We start from the raw sequence: 17709 nt of genomic DNA on the forward strand, positions 1-17709 counted from the left end.
CCTTTCCTGATAGTTCTCTGCGTATTCCCATAACTCTGCCTGTAAAGTTTCATTCATTCTGTCTAGGAGTTGGACCTGTCGCTGTAGACAGACCAACCAAATTGCTTTCTCCACTGCTTCTTTGTGTTCTTTACTTGCTGTCCACTGGGCTGCAGCGTCAGCCGGACATTCAGCGCACAATACACTAAGCACCCATTCCTTAGTTACATTCACTTTCTTATACACATAGGAGGAAATCCTCTCTTCCATTTTGGTTCTTTGCCCCAAACCAGCACTCTCTATATCACACCCCGTGTACCAGAGTCCTGCCGCGGTCGCCATATTGTAAGAGGGGGTGTGTGTGTGTGTGTGTGTGTGTGTGTGTGTGTGTGTGTGATCTCTATGAGGGGGTCAGGTTCCCTTCTGACCAACTTGAGCGGTTTCGAATCGCTCCCACTCCCTTGGGTTCTGTACTCTGGATTTATTTGGGGGGGGTGACAAAAGTGCAGAGGACACTGGTTTGATGCAAAGAACTTTGGTTTTATTACAGACAGGGTAATACAGGCTTATTACTCTAGTAAGAAAATACACGGCCAAACTTACAATCACTCTAATAAAGAACAGTACAAGGAAAGGTACAAGGTCAAACTTATAATCACTCTAATAAAGTACCATACACTACACATTCAAAGGGGGTTGCAGTAAACTTATACCTCCCACCTCCCAATACCTAATTCTAGCTAGGTTAGACTCCAGGGCAGGCAGGGACTATGCTTACCGATCCCTTTTGATAGTTAATGGTAGATGGTGATGTTCTTCCTTCCTTCAGGAGTTCAAGACTTCGAGGCTGGAGAGTCTCTCCCCTCTCTCTCCCCTCTCTCTCCCCTCTATCTCCCCTCTATCTCCCCTAGGTTCACCCACAGGCTTGTATTTGGCTTGTAAAAGTTCATAATTCTATTAAAGTTTGTAGTTTCTTCCATAGCACTTTAGAGTTCCAAACTTTTTGGTAGATAGTCCCAAATTAAATTTACTTTCGAATGAGCCCAAACACAGGGGGGATTCTGGTGAATTTTGCTCTCTGCAAAAGAGAGGAGGCAATTAAAGAGAAAAAGTGAGAGGGGTTGAGCTGAAGAACGTGAGAGATAATGAAGGAGAGAGGGAGGGAGAAGGACAGATGAAGGAAGCGACAGAGACAGAGGGAGAGTGCGATCAGTCAATGGCTGTAATCTGCACAGAGACGAACAAGATGAGGGTTTCGATCCCGAGGAATAGCCGTGTTGCTGTGACAGACACTGGGGCTCAGAGTTTGGCCCAAACTCTGGGTTGTGGGCAGCTGGGCAGGAAATATGTTTCTCTGTGGGAGGAAGTGGAACCATGGTTTATAAATAGGAATTTCAGCCTGAGTTTGATTTGTGGAGGAGTGAGACGGACAGTAAAGCCTGGAGCATGTGTGTCAGTGACGCCCCTCAGGGAATCAGCTACAGGGAATGTGTTAAACGCATTCACTCCACCTCCCCACATGGACTTCAATCCACCAGTATTGGCTCTCACCTCAGTCAAAAGCATGTGGCTTCAAGTCCCAAAAACTTGAGCAGAAAAATCCACGCTGACACTCCAGTGCAGTACTGAGGGAGCACTGCACAGTCGGAGGGGCAGTACTGAGGGAGTGCCACACTGTTGGAGGGGCAGTACTGAGGGAGTGCCGCACTGTCGGAGGGGCAGTACTGAGGCCTGCACTGTCGGAGGGACAATACTGAGGGAGTGCTGCACTGTTGGAGGGGCAGTACTGAGGGAGTGCTGCACTATCGGAACGGCAGTATTGTGGGAGCGCTGCACTGTCGGCGAGGCAGTATTTTGGGAGCGCTGCATTGTCGGAGGGGCAGTACTGAGGGAGCCCTAAAATGTTGGAGGGGCGGTTTTCAGATTGAGACATTTAACATCTGTCAGCTCAGGTGGGAGTGAACACATCCGACCTCACTATTCGAAGAAGAGCAGGGGAGTATTTCCCGGTGTCATGGCCAGTCTTATCCCTGAACCGATATCACTCAAACGGATGTTCTGGTCATTTATTTCACTGCTATTTCTGCGAGCTTGCTGTGCACAAAGTGGCTGCTGCATTTCCCGCATCACAACAGGGACTACAGTTCCAAAAAATATTTCATTGGCTTTCATTGTGAAGCACTTTGGGATGTCCTGAGGTGGCGAAATGTGCTGTAGGTGTCGCTATTGCTGAAATGTGACTTTAATTCAGCATTTAGTTGCCATGGGCCACATGTGTGGAGTCTGATCCTCAGGCTAAAGAGGAAACCCTCGGGCCTGGGCCAAAGGCCTCACATTCAGGCCTGTCTGGTGCACACGCTGCCCATGATGGTGCTTCTGTTGCATACCGGAGCCCCGAGGTGCAAAACCTGGGTGCAGAGCTCTTCATCTGGGCCTGAGTGTGGGGCTGCACCGATTTCTAAAGTCCTACAGTGTTAACTTGTAGTGGGACATCGAGCCTCCTGGTGACTCGCTGCTGGCCTGTCCCCAGGGGCAGTTCCATGGATACCCGCAGGCCTAGCGCTCAAATTCATCCAACGCCCACCCCTGCCAACGATCTGGAGAGGGACAACTGTCGGTCGCCTCACAGCCCAGCTCGATCCTGCCCCCGCCCTCCCCTGCCCACACTCCCGCTTTTCAGCTGGGCAGATCCCGAATAACAATCTGGAGCAGGGGGCTAGGCCGAACTTCTGGCTGCTTCCTTCCGTAGGCCGGGGTTAGGGGAGTGGTCAAAAGTGGTTCATGGTCTGACCCTGCCGGTTCTGGGCCCCTCCCACCTTCACAATTCTGCTCCGTGTTCTCTCCTCAGGCCCCCACACCTCGATGCACCTTTACATCCACTCCAACAACCTCCCTGACCTGCCGGCCTTCTCTGTGCCCGGGATGTTGGATAACCTTCAGACTGAGTACTACGACAGCCTCCTGAACAAGACCGAACCCAGGCAACAGTGGATGGCCGACAATTTTGCAGACGACTACTGGCTGGAGCAGACCAAGACTGCCGACACCATTCACAGGCTCCTCTCCAGCAACATCGCCCGATTGACCATGCTCACTGGTGCGTCTCCTTTAACTTCCGCTGTGCCTTCAGGTTAAAACAGAACTGGGCTGTGTGTAGTTGCCCATTAGACAACTGATCCCTGGGATGAGAGGGCTGTCTTATGATGAGAGGGTGTGTAGAATGGGCCTCTGGAGTTTAGGCGAATGATAGGTAATCTCATTGAAACCGATAAGATTCTGAAGGGGATTGACAGGGTAGATGCTGAGAGATTATTTCCCTTGGCTGGAGTGTCTGGAACTAGGGGGCACAGTCTCAGGATAAGCGGTCGGCCATTTAAGACTGAGATGGGGAGGAATTTCTTCACTCAGAGGGTGGTGAATCTTTGGAATTCTCTGCCCCAGAGGGCTGTGGAGGGTGAGTCGTTGAGTATATTCAAGGCGGAGATGGACAGATTTTTGGACTCTCGGGGAATCAAGGGATATGGGGATAGTGCAGGAAAGTGGAGTTGTGGTGGAAGATCGGCCATGATCTTATAGAATGTTGGAGCAGGCTCGAGGGGCCGAATGGCTTAGTCCTGCTCCTTATGTCATGTTCTTTTGTGTTGATCCATCAAAGGTTTCTCAGTGAGGATTGTTGCTCCCAAGAGACATTGAGAACGGGCTATTCACCTCCACTTACACAATTAAAAGGGAAAAAAAGATGACAACACCGTTAACGTAGTATAACATCCCAAGGTAATTCACAGGAGCGATTATCAAACATTAGCACAGGTCACCCAAACCTTGGTCAAAGAGGTAGGTTTTAAGGAGCGTCTTAAAGGAGGAAAGAGAGGCGGAGAGGTTTAGACAGGGAGTTCCAGAGCTTGGGGTCCAGGCAGCAGAAGGCACGTCCACCAATGGTTGAGCGATTATAAGGGGGGATGCTCAAGAGGGCAGAATTAGAAGAGCGCAGACATCTCGGAGGGTTGTATTGCTGGCTGCCTGTAATTGAAGTTGCTAAGGCAACAGCTTGAGGGTTTTGTTAATTAACAACCAATGAGATCTCTTTCAGCAGCCCTACACTACAATCTGAAGGCACTGCCTGAGAGAGCTGTCAGTGCTATTTTAGACTTTAGACTTTATTTCTCTTTGTCTTGTTTATCCGCTGCTGTAAGTGATGTGTACGCGCTGTGTGTCTCTGCTCTGTTAAGCATTTTGTGTATTTCCCATTATCAAGCCACACAGCAGCAAAAGCGTATCTAACAGGATTTCCATTTTGATTTCATGCTCCCCAGCGACATCAGCTGGTGAATAGGACAATGAGGAGAGGGCCGAGTGTAGGGCCCTGCACCCTGCCCCCACTCCAAACTCCACCGACACCACCCTGACAATGCTTTTATACTCCCTCTCAGGAGCTTGACGTCACTGGCAAGGCTGGCATTTATTGCACATCCCGGATACCACAGGGTACCTCGCTCGACCCCTCCACAGGGCAGCTAGAGTCAACCACCTTGGCGTGGGACTGGAGCCAGACCGGGTGAAGACGGCAGGTTTCCTTCTCTAATCATCCCATCATCATAGTCAGTCCCTCAACATCGAGGAAGGCTTTGAAGGGGTGGAAGATGCCTGTGCATGAGTTCTTTTAAAGTGGGGTGGTCGTTGCACACTGGCTACCACGCAGGCTTAGCAGAGCGAGGTCTTGGTCCAGTGGCAAGGGGGTCCAAGACGACTGGAGACCTGTACAGGCCTAGTTGCGTACGAGTGGGATGCGAGCTGTAAGCTCGGGGCTGAGCAGCGCCCTTCAGTGAGATGGTGAGAGATCCGAGGCGTGGGAAGTGGGGGTGAGAGAGTTGAGGTACTACCTCCTGACTGAGGGCAGGCATTGGGATGGCCAGAGGTCCACTTTGTGGAAGGAGGAGAGGTCAGATTGGCCGCAGCCATTGCACACACCACGTGCTCGCCAGGGGCTCCACAGTTGATGGGAGCAGCGGCCGGAGGAAGATCCAAGATGGCGGACGGGATGGTTTCCCCAGTGCAGTGCTGAGGGTGTGCTGCACTGTCAGAGATGCCGTCTTTCAGACGAGTCGGCAAACTGAGGCCCTGTCTGCTCTCTCAGGTGAACGCAAGAGATCCCATGGCACTATTTCGATATTTCTATCTTCTAACGTCATGTCAACCCTGTTAGGCTCCTGGTCAATATGGAGGTAAAGTAATTATTCAATATTTCTGCTATTTCGCCGTGAGTTTATCGTGTGTGTCCCTTAGTGGACCTGTTCCTATCCTGTGTTACCTTTTGTTATTTCTGCGTCAGTAGAATACTTTTCAAATCTTTTTCTATTCTTTGGTAATTTAATTTCGTAGATCCTCTTTGCCTTCCTGATTTTTTTTTGTCTTTGATCCTAATCTCTTTGTATTCCCTATTGTCATTCTCTTCTTTATTGTCTATGTACTTGGTGTCTGCCTTTTGCTTTCAATTTTGCCCTTATCTCTTTATTCATCTCTGGTCCTTCATCACTGGCTAGTTTGCTCGTGTTTTTTTATTGAATGAGAAATGTAAATTCAGTTTAAAGGATGTGACGTAGAGGCCATCACTGAGACCTGGCTGGGTATGATTCTAGGTTATTAGTTCTTTAGGCAGGTCAGGGAAATTGGAGCAGCAATATTGGCCCTGAAATTCCGGTCGGAGGCTTCTTTCGGACTAACGCCTCCGACCGGAGAAATTTTCCGGAAGTACCTGGTGGTCCCGGAGACCTCTTCGATTCCGGTGGGGAGGCCTTCTCTTCCCGTGCTGCGAAGCGCACTCCCGTCCTCGAGGTACGGACGCAGAAGGTGCAGTCACATGTGACTGCTCAACCAATCAGGTAAAGTATTCTCAATTAATAGCAATGGGAACTCTGTATCTACAAGTTCTCACTGTTACTGAGAACAAAAAATCCCAAACACAATAACACCAAATAAAAAATAAAAAACACACCTCACATAATTAAAATGAATTGAAATGAAAGTTAATAAATATCTCGGAGAAAAAAATCCGTGTTTTTAAAAAGTTTTAAAAATTATGGTTTAAAATAAATTTAATGTAGTGGGCAGGGTTTTAAACTTAAAATGTGTTTTTTAAATGTTATTTTTTATGTTTGAAGTGTGTTTTAAAACTCTTACGCTGTAAAAGTAGACTATGCACCTGCTTTTATCAGGCGCAAGAGTTTTGAGGACATTTGCTGGGCAAGATATGGGTAAATCCCGCAATCTTGCCCTTGCAAATGTCCTCGTTCCCGAGATATAGAAGATCTGTCAAGTTCCAGCTTGACACATCGGAAAAGCCGGTTTTCAGCACATGTGCATTGTGTGCTGAAAACCGGCTTTTGCGATGCCTTCCCGGGTCTGTACACACTCCGTATGGACCCGGGGGAGGCCGGGATTGCTACCTCATTGTTACAGCATTAGATATCACTCAGGGTGAGCAGGCAGTAGAAACGCTATGGGTAGAACTGAGAAATAGAAAAGGATGTAAGACTTTGGTGGGAGTTTTCTACAGCAGTGATAGCAGTGATAAAGTAGCAGGATACATAAACATGGAGATCAGAGATACTTGCTGGAAAAGCACAGTGGTTATAATGGGAGTCTTTGGAGTCGCAAAGGCAGAAAATTTCTTGAGTGTATTCGGGACAGTTTTCTAGAACAATATGTTCCCGAACCAAGAAGAGAACCGACCATCTTAGATTTAGTGATGAGTAATGAGCCTGAATCAGTCAATGATCTAACGGTGTGGGAACATCGAGCGAACAGTGACCATAATATGATTGAATTCGATATTAGGTTTGAGAGGGAAAGGGTGAGTCACGAACCAAGGTTTTAAATCTAGGTAAGGTTGACATTGGAGGGATGAGGCAGGAATTGACCACAATAGACTGGGCAGAACTATTAATAGATAAAACTACAGATGAAAGTGGGAGGTCTTCAAAAACAGTATTTGGTAGAATACAAGACCTGCACATACCCCTAATAGGAGATACGAGGAAAATTAAAATAAATCAAGGGGAGGAACTAAACAACAACAACTTGTATTTATATAGCGCCTTTAACGTAGTGAAACCTCCCAAGGCGCTTCACAGTATGAGATAAAAAATTTGAAAGTGGAGGAACTAACTAGGTTAATATATAAAACATTACAAATTCATGATGTTCCAAAACACTCTCGATTCAGGAATTGTCCCCATGGATTTTAAAACTGCCAATGTCACACCATTATTTAAGAACGGTAGGAGAGATAAACTAGAAATGATAGACCTATTAGTCTAACGTCGGTTGTGGGGAAGTTACTTGAATCTGATATTAGGGACTGAGTGACTGAGCACTTGGACAAATATTAACTGATCAGAGAGAGCCAGCATGGATTTGTAAAGGGTAAGTCATGTCTAACGAAGTTAGTTGAATTCTTTGAGGAGATAACCAATGTGGTAGACAAAGAACATCAGTGAAGTATGTTGGTGAACCACTTGGGTTCACTGGTTAGCTTCATGGTCATTTTTATAGACACAGGATTTTTAAAGTAAACTCAAATTTTCACAGTTCGCTGGTAGGATTTGAACACTCAGTGCCCCCCCAATATCACCCCCAGTGCCCCCCCAATATCACTCCCAGTGCCCCCCCAATATCACCCCCAGTGCCCCCCCCAATATCACCCCCAGTGCCCCCCCAATATCACCCCCAGTGCCCCCCCCAATATCACCCCCAGTGCCCCCCCCAATATCACCCCCAGTGCCCCCCCCAATATCACCCCCAGTGCCCCCCCCAATATCACCCCCAGTGCCCCCCCAATATCACCCCCAGTGCCCCCCCAATATCACCCCCAGTGCTCCGCCCAATATCACCCCCAGTGCCCCCCAATATCACCCCCAGTGTCCCCCCAATATCAGTCCTAGTGCCCCCCACCCAAATGACCCCCGGTGCCCCCCCAAAATCACCCCCGGTGCCCCCAATATCAACCCCAGTGCCCCTAATATCACCCCCAGTGCCCCCCCAATATCACCCCCAGTGCCCCCCCCAATATCACCCCCAGTGCCCCCCCAATATCACCCCCAGTGCCCTCCCCAATATCACCCCCTGTGCCCACAATATCACCCCCAGTGTCCCCCCAATATCACCCCCAGTGCCCACAATATCACCCCTAGAGAGCCCCCCATATCACCCCCAGTGCCCCCCCAATATCACCCCCAGTGCCCCCCACTCTCACCCCCAGTGTCCCTAGTGCCCCCCAACAATATCACTCCCAGAGAGCCCCCCCAATATCACCCCCAGTGCCCCCCACTATCACCCCCAGTGCCCCCCAATATCACCCCCATTGTCCCTCGTGCCCCCCAATATCACCCCCAGAGAGCCCCCCCCCAACATCACCCACAGTGCCCCCCCAATATCACCCCAGAGAAATCCCCCCAGAGAAGTTCCTCCCCTATGAACCCTGCGGATTCCAGCCCCCTCCCCTGCCGCCCCCCCCCCCACCCCGGACTCGCTCTGTACCCTTCATTGCCACTCACTGAACACCGAGAACTTTCTCATTTAGCCACGGGGGCTATGGGGGTTCTGGCCAGCGGGGAGATAAATGGAGATGTTCTGCCAATAACATCGGCCTGACCTGTTGTTCCTTTCCAGATGTCAAGTACTTCCAGGGGCTCTGGGGCTGCACACTGTACGATAACAACAGCACCAACGGGTTTATAAAGTTGCACTTGAATACCTTTAGCGAGATTGAATGTGACACGAGCACAGTGCGTTGCAACGCAACAGGAGCCCTTGCATTTCTGAAGAATATAATTACTCGGATCTTCACCAAAGATATTACTTTTATCCAGTCAATGTGTACCAGCTGTATTCAACATTTGCAGAAAGCCCTTCAAGTTGGGAAAGCAGCACTGGACAAAAAAGGCAAGTGTGAAATCTAATCTGGGTATGAATTTTTTATCTGGTGTGGGTGTAAACTGGATGTGGGTGTAATCTGGGTGGCGAGTGTAATCTCGATGTGACGTTGACTATCACTAAAGAAGTAGTATTCGGTAAAATAATGGGACTAAAGACGAACAAGTCCCCTGGACCTGATGGCTTACATCCCAGGGTCTGAAAAGAAGTGGCTACAGCGATAGTGGATGCATTGGTTGTAATCTACCAAAATTCCCTGGATTCTGGGGCGGTCCCAGCGGATTGGAAAACTGCAATTGTAACACCCCTATTTAAAAAAGGAGGCAGGCAGAAAACAGGAAACTATAAACCAGTTAGCCTAACATCTGTCGTTGGGAAAATGCTGGAGTCCATAATTAAGGAAGCAGTAGCGGGACATTTGGAAAAGCATAATTCAATCAAGCAGAGTCAGCATGGTTTTATAAAAGGAAAATCATGTTTGACAAATTTGCTGGAGTTCTTTGATGATGTAACGAGCAGGGTGGGTAAAGAGGAACTAGTGGATGCAGTGTATTTTGATTTCCAGAAGGCATTCGATAAGATGCTACCTAAAAGGTTAACTGCACAAGATAAAAGTTCACGGGGTTGGGGGTAATATATTAGCATGGATAGAGGATTGGCTAACTAATAGAAAACAGAGAGTCAGGATAAAAGGGTAATTTTTCAATTGGCAAACAGTGACTAGTGGGGTGCCGTAGGGATCGGTGCTGGGGCCTCAACTATTTACAATCTATTGTAATGACTTAGATGAAGTACCGAGTGTAATGTAGCCAAGTTTGCTATGATACAAAGATGGGTGGGAAAGCAAATTGTGAGGACACAAAAAATCTGCAAAAGGCTATAGACAGGCTAAGTGAGTGGGCAAAAATTTGGCAGATGGAATATAGTGTGGGAAAATTGTTATCCACTTTGGCAGAAAAAGTGAAAAGCAAATTATAATTTAAATGGAGAAAAATTGCAAAGTGCTGCAGTACAGAGGGACCTGGGGGTCCTTGTGCATGAAACACAAAAGGTTAGTATGCAGGTACAGCAAGTAATCAGGAAGGCAAATAGAACGTTGGCCTTTATTGCAAGGGAGATAGAGTATAAAAGCAGGGAAGTCCTGCTACAACTGTACAGGGTATTGGTGAGGCCACACCTGGAGTACTGCATATTTAAGGGGGGATATACTTGCATTGGAGGCTGTTCAGAGAAGGTTCACTCGGTTGATTCTGGAGATGAGGGGGTTGACTTATGAAGATAGGTTGAGTAGGTTGGGCCTATACACATTGGAGTTCAGAAGAATGAGAGGTGATCTTATCGAAATATATAAGATAATGAGGGAACTCGACAAGGTGGATGCAAAGAGGATATTTCCACTCATAGGGGAAACTAAAACTAGGGGGCATAGTCTCGGAATAAGGGGCCGCCCATTTAAAACGGAGATGAGGAGGAATATCTTCTCTCAGAGGGTTACAAATCTATGGAATTCTCTGCCCCAGAGAGCTGTGGAGGCTGGGCCATTGAATATATTTAAGGTGGAGATAGACAGATTTTTGAGCGATAAGGGAATAAAGGGTTATGGGGAGCGGGCAGGGAATTGGGGCTGAGTCCATGGTCAGATCAACCTGATCTTATTAAATGGCGGAGCAGGCTCGAGGGGCCAAATGGCCTACTCCTGCTCCTATTTCTTATGATCTTGTGATTGTCCAACCAATGTTCTGGAGTTAGTGATGTGATTCTCAGTGCCTCCTCAGTTGCCCCGAAGGTGCTGGTTTTCCAAAGGCAGTCCCCCAGTGAGGAGAGCGCGAGTCTTCTGTGCCTCATCACGCCCTTCTACCCTCGCGCCGTCAATGCCACCTGGCTGAGGAATGGAGAGGCTGTATCGGATGGCTATGTCGTGCAAGTCCTACCCAACCACGACGAGACATATAGGATGGAGATCCTCATCGAGATCCAGGACAATGACCCAAAGAACTACTCCTGTCAGGTCCAACACAGCAGCCTGTCAAAGACGCTGACAGTGAGGTCGGGTAAGTCACGTGTCCTAGAATGCTGCAGCACCGACGGGTGCCTTTGGTGCCGGCTCTTTCAGAGAGCTATCCAATTAGTCCTACTGCCCTGCTCCTTCCTCATGCTCCTGCAAATTTCTCCTTTCAGAATATATCCAATTCCCTTTTAAATGTTGCAACTCAATCTGTCTCCTCCACCCTTTCAGGCAGTGCGTTCCAGATCACAACAACTCGCATCCCTCTTTCTGGTTCTTCTACCTTCAATCTGTGTCCTCTGGTTACCAACCCTCCTGCCTCCTGCCACTGGAAACCGTTTCTCTTTATTTACTCATCGCGAGTCGCGGGTCGAGGAAATATAAAGGAACGTGGGGCGGGCGGGGCGGGGCGAGCGGGGTGGAGGGAGGGCGGGGGGGGGGGTGGTGGTTGCGGTGCAGAGAGAGAGATTGGAGAAACCAATGGAAGAGTGAGGAGAGCATATCTGTAGAATTTGACCAGCACCAGGCTGGAAAGTGACTGAAATTAAACTACGGTAGCATAATGGTTATGTTACTGGACGAGTAATCCAGAGGCCGGGACTAATGATCCGGAGACGTGAGTTCAAATCCTACCATGGCAGCTGGGGAATTTAAATTCAATTATTTAATTAAATCTGGAATAAAAGAACTATGATCAGTAACAATGACCGTGAAACCATTGGATTGTTGTAAAAACCTGTCTGGTTCACGAATGTCCTCTAGAGAAGGAAATCTGCTGTCCTTACCTGGTCTGGCCAATATGTGACTCCAGACCCACAGCAATGTGGCTCTCCACCATCTTCTCAAGGGCAATTAGGGATGAGCAATAAATGCTGGCCTTGCCAGCGATGCCCACATCCCATGAATGAATAAAATAAATGAGACATACAACACATGATCAGATGTAGGTGCTGAGACCGGGGACCAAATAGTCACTCTCCAATGGGAGGAATTCATATCCTCCGCTCTTCGAGCTCCCCACAAGGGGAAGGCTGGCAAATCATGGGCGTGTGGCAGATGATGTCCAGCCTCAGCTCAGTGAGTGATACTGAGAGAAAGGAGAGAAAATATTAACACGTTTTAATAAAATCAACTAGCAGCAATGCAACAAAAAGGAAAAGGTTAATATTTATTTATTTATGTCCCCATCAAGGAGAGGGACATTGGTGTGCGTGAGTGAGTGAGTGCAATACTTCACAGTTCCAGCACCCAATATCACCCATCAAACACTCTCGAGGTCAGGTATTATATATCCAGACTTATATCCAGAGTAACATTCCCTCTACACCGCCCATCCCACACTCCCAGGGAGGAATACTAGACCAGGAGTAACGATCCCTCTACACCGCCCATCCCACACTCCCAGGGAGGAATACAAGACCAGGAGTAACGATCCCTCTACACTGCCCATCCCACACTCCCAGGGAGGAATACAAGACCAGGAGTAATGTTCCCTCTACACTGCCCGTTCCACACTCCCAGGGAGGAATACAAGACCAGGAGTAACGTTCCCTCTACATCGCCCATCCCACACTCCCGGGGAGGAATACTAGACCAGGAGTAACGTTCCCTCTACACCGCCCATCCCACACTCCCGGGGAGGAACACTAGACCAGGAGTAACGTTCCCTCTACACCGCCCATCCCACATTCCCAGGGAGGAATACATGACCAGGATTAACGTTCCCTCTACACTGCCCATCCCACATTCCCAGGGAGGAATACAAGACCAGGAGTAATGTTCCCTCTACCCAGCCCATTCCTCACTCCCGAGGGAGGAACACTAGACCAGGAATAACGTTCCCTCTACCCAGCCCATTCCTCATTCCTGGATGAGCACTCCTGTGTTGGACTGCTTTCTTGGTCTAATTTGTGTCGTTACTTTAAAGACCAGAGTTAACACACATTCAGTTGTAACAATGCAGGAGTAGGTCCTTATTGAAACATCATCCTACACCATTCCAGTAGGAGTGCTCAAGTCTTTAATGAGACATCATGCTACACGATTCCAGCATAAGCGAGCAGCAGAGACTCACAAACACAGTCTATCGACTCTGGATCGGTTCCTATGGACTGGAGGGTAGCTAAAGTGACACCACTTTTTAAGAAAGGAAGGAGAGAGAAGGCGGGTAATTATAGACCGGTTAGTAGTGGGGAAAATGTTGGAATCAATTATTAAAGATGAAAAGCAGCATATTTGGAAAGCAGTGACGGGATCGGTCCAAGTCAGCATGGATTTATGAAAGGGAAATCATGCTTGACAAATCTTCTGGAATTTTTTGAGGATGTAACTAGTAGAGTGGACAAGGGCGAACCAGTGGATGTGGTGTATTTGGACTTTCAAAAGGCTTTTCACAAGGTCCCACACAAGAGATTGTTGTGCAAAATTAAAGCACATGGTATTGAGGTAATGTACTGACGTGGATAGAGAACTTGTTGGCGGACAGGAAGCAGAGAGTCGGGATAAACGGGTCATTTTCAGAATGGCAGGCAGTGACTAGTGGGCTGCCGCAGGGCTCAGTGCTGGGACCCCAGCTCTTTACAATATACATCAATGATTTGGATGAGGGAATTGAGTGTAATATCTCCAAGTTTCCAGATGACACTAAGCTGGGTGGAGGTGTGAGCTGTGGGGAGGACGCTAAAAGGCTGCAGGATGACTTGGACAGGTTAGGTGAGTGGGCAAACGCATGGCAGATGCAGTATAATGTGGATAAATGTGAGGTTATCCACTTTGGTGGCAAAAGCATGAAGGCAGAATATTATCTGAATGGTGACAGATTAGGAAAAGGGGAGGTGCAACGAGACCTGGGTTTCATGATACATCAGTCATTGAAAGTTGGAATGCAGGTACAGCAGGCAGTGAAGAAGGCAAATGGTATGTTGGCCTTCATAGCTAGGGGATTTGAGTATCGGAGCAGGGAGGTCTTACTGCAGTTGTACAGGGCCTTAGTGAGACCTCACCTGGAATATTGTGTTCAGTTTTGGTCTCCTAATCTGAGGAAGGACGTTCTTGCTATTGAGGGAGTGCAGTGAAGATTCACCAGACTGATTCCCGGCAGGACTGACATATGAGGAGAGACTGGATTGACTGGGCCTGTATTCACTGGAGTTTAGAAGGATGAGAGGGGATCTCATAGAAACATATAAAATTCTGACGGGACTGGATAGGTTAGATGCGGGAAGAATGTTCCCAATGTTGGGGAAGTCCAGAACCAGGGGACATAGTCTAAGGATAAAGGCTAAGCCAATTAGGACTGAGATGAGGAGAAACTTCTTCACTCAGAGAGTTGTTAACCTTTGGAATTCCCTACCGCAGAGAGTTGTTGATGCCAGTTCATTGGATATATTCAAGAGGGAGTTGGATATGGCCCTTACTGCTAAAGGGATCAAGGGGTATGAAGAGAAAGCAGGAAAGGGGTACTGAGGTGAATGATCAGCCATGATCTTATTGAATGGCGGTGCAGGCTCAAAGGGCCGAATGGCCTACTCCTGCACCTAGTTTCTATGTTTCTACCAATTCCCCCTTTGATCCCTCCATTCCATGCAAAGCACCAATAAATCACAGTAAAACAAAGATATGTACAAATAGCAACAGAATTACAACACGGACCCAACAAACATGCACTTAGCTTTTCTCAATCTCTTCCAATCATTTTATTGCCATGGTTGCATTGCACTCAAACTCTTCCCATTCCCATAAACACAAGTGACAGAGTTGGCACATTCCAGACCATCACAGACATGGCTGAGCTACTTTCACACATTGAGTCACCCTCCTTATCTCTGCAGATACATTTGTCTTAAACCTGCTTACACAATACATAGCTCACAACCTGTGCTCAGCTGTTTTGGCTCATCCTGCACTGGTCCCACAGACAGCCTGGAAAGGGCATTGAGACACTCGGGTAGTGTGACACAGAACACAGTCCCGATCCAGAGTAACATTCCCTCTACACAGTCCATTCCTCACTCCCGGGAGGAGTAACACTAGACCAGGAGTAACATTCCCTCTACATAGCCCATTCCATGTTCCTGGGGAGCAATCATAGGCGGCAGTCCCTCGAACTAGGATGACTTGCTTCCACACGAGTTCACTGATGTTTCAATGAAGGACCCGATATTCCAGTCCTGAACTCCAGTTGAGGGGATGGAAGATGCCTGTGCGTGGATCTTTTTAACGTGTGGTGACCGTTGCACACCAGCCACCACACGGGCTCGACAGAGCTAGGCCTTTATCCAGTGGCAAGGATTAACCAGGATGACTGGAGACCTGTTCTGCTGCACAGATCTAGTGCGCACACATATCGCAGTGTGGGCTGGCCCGTGCTGCCCCTGGGTCCTCGGCTCTTCTGGGCTCTGAACTCAAGCCTCTCCTAGACCCTAATCACATCCCTCTACAGTCTCTCGCCGCTCCTTCGCCCTGACCTCGCCGCTCCTGCTGTACCTGCCCACGTGCCAATCACCGACCTGGATCTTGGTGATGTCCCTCTTCACTGACGTCGCTCTCCTGCTCCAGTGCGTGCTGCTCTCTGGAGTGGTACGCCCCCACGCTGCTCCTTCCGCTCCCCGGCCTGCTCCGAAGGTGCTCTCAGGCTGGGGGCCGCTCAGCCTGTTGGGCCAGGCCTCCATGCTGCTTCTTCCGCTCCCCAGCCTGCTCCTACAGATAGCCTGAGGAATTGCTTTTCTTACAGATGGGAGCTGGTGCACAGTCCAGCTGGACCATTCTCAAAGTCTCTGGGGGGTGGGGGTGGAGGGGGAGGGGGGGTGGGGGGGGAGAGGTGAACCTGATCTCAGGCCGCAGCACAGAAACTGGTGACAGCGAATCAGCAGGTCTGCTTTACACCCCGCTCGAAGTCAACGGAAAAGAAAAGTGGGGCAGGGGGTAAAACAGGAGCCCCCTGGCGATCAGCCAAGACCAATCCCACCCCTCACTGCAAAATGGAAAGTTGAGGGATTTCACTGTCGGGCCGATTGCTGTTTCGGGGACGGGGACGGGGGGACGGGGGGACGGGGGTCGATGATCGGAGAGGTGCTTCCATTGTCAGGGCCATGAAGGCTCCTGGTGAAGTGGATTGAGATCTTCAGCACCTTGCCCTTCACTGTCACTGTCCCCTAACATGCTGTATATTTTACCTGGTGTGCAGGAGGACGAGGGTCGAGTGACACCATTAGTCCTGGCCCAGTGCTGGGGCTGTTGGCTGTGCTGGCAATAATGGCGGGAGTGGTGTAGAGAACGAGAGCAGCAAGGAGAGAGCAAAGGTGTACGCACAGGTGAGTAGGGACACGGGTCCGGCTCCAGATTCCTCTTCACCACCTCAAAACAAACTACTTGACAAGTGAATGTGGCAATCTCTAACCTCGTCCCCTTTCTCATCCCCAGATCAGCATTAATTGCTAACCCAAACCGTGACTCTCACTAGCTGCACTGCTCTCAGTACAAGATGGAGGCTCTCGCTGCTGTACAGACAAGTGAAGACGAACCTGAGCAAGTTCTGCGTTTCCTCCAACATGGTCACTGGTTGGATGGATCTTTTGCTACTTTGCACTGACCTCTGTTATTAATTTTGTACTGTTTTGTTTAAGGCCAAACTCTGGGCCTGGGTCTCAATGTACTGCCGCTTAACCTTTGAACCTTGGCTTCTCAATCGGCACCTTGACTTTTGAACCCTAGCTTCCCAATCGGCGCCTTGACCGTTGAATCCGAGCATCCCAATCGGCATCTTGACCGTTGAACCCTGGCTTCCCAATCGACAGCTTGACCATTGAATCCTGGGAATCCGATCAGCACCTTGACCGTTGAACCCAAGTGTCCTAATCTGCACCGTGACCCTTGAACCCTGCAGTTCCCTTTGGCACCTTAACCTTTGAACCCTAGGTTCCTATTCGGCACCTTGACCTTTGAACACTCGGGTTCCCAGTCAGCCCAGACACACTGGGGCATAGTCTCCTATCTCCAATGACTTACACGAGATGAATTAGCGTCCGTCTCAGTCCAGTTCTGAAGCTCTCCCCGACTCTAACTGGCAATGGCCCTGGGAGAGGCCCCTGGCCGGTGCGGCAAAGGGAACAATGCCAGAGCAGTGCCAGGGCGGGTTGGGGCTGAGACATGTTGATGGCACAGAGTAGAGGGAGCTTTCCTATGCAGCTGACGCTGTGGGACATTCATGGACTAGTGTCATCAAACATGGACAACACTGGAATAAATCAGGACCGTGGGATGTACGAACCCTTCAGCTCAGGGATTTCTTAAACTGGAAATGATAAATATTTTCAATCTGTATTTTTGTATGAAATTTTTTCCTGCTATTAAAGTGTGTGGTGAGTACAGGCTATCTTGAGGGATCACAATGGTTGTCTTGTCTCATCTTCAAAATTGGCAACTGAAGTTGTAACGAGACTGACGGTGTCATGTATCCTACATGGCTACTGTTGGTACTATCACAAGGTGTGCCACCAGAGGGCACAGCAGTGGGAGACTTGTAGGTTACCTGTACAGGTGTGCCTGGCCTAGTGTAAAGTCCTTACACAATACTACAAATCCACACGAGGCGCATTCTGTAGATAAGGTCACTCTGTGACCTGAACCTGTATTCACAGAACCAAGAAGTGATGACCCTGCGTAGGACCTCCCTTTATATACCTGGATGACCCAGGTGAGGAGTGCCTCCCACAAGTTCACCCGCTGTGGTCGAGGTGTGCATTTCTTAGGTGCATACAGTATTGCAGTGTTGTTACATGAAGGTTACAAACATG

The 17709-nt window shown here is 48.8% G+C and overlaps 1 protein-coding gene across 2 annotated transcripts in view; it reads left to right on the top strand.

Moving 5' to 3' along the window:
• Positions 1–17288, top strand: part of LOC139229861 (major histocompatibility complex class I-related gene protein-like) — a 38740-nt gene extending 21452 nt beyond the window's left edge. For both annotated transcript variants that reach the window (XM_070861491.1, XM_070861492.1), the window contains exons 2-6: positions 2828–3076; positions 8647–8919; positions 10686–10961; positions 16101–16227; positions 16337–17288. In XM_070861491.1, coding sequence (XP_070717592.1) covers positions 2828–3076; positions 8647–8919; positions 10686–10961; positions 16101–16186 — 884 coding nt within the window. In that variant the 3' untranslated portion in view covers positions 16187–16227; positions 16337–17288. The remainder of the gene's footprint in view (positions 1–2827; positions 3077–8646; positions 8920–10685; positions 10962–16100; positions 16228–16336) is intronic.
• Positions 17289–17709: the final 421 nt, after the last annotated feature.

The sequence above is a fragment of the Pristiophorus japonicus genome, chromosome 19, assembly GCF_044704955.1.
Source record: "Pristiophorus japonicus isolate sPriJap1 chromosome 19, sPriJap1.hap1, whole genome shotgun sequence".
NCBI lineage: Eukaryota > Metazoa > Chordata > Chondrichthyes > Pristiophoridae > Pristiophorus > Pristiophorus japonicus.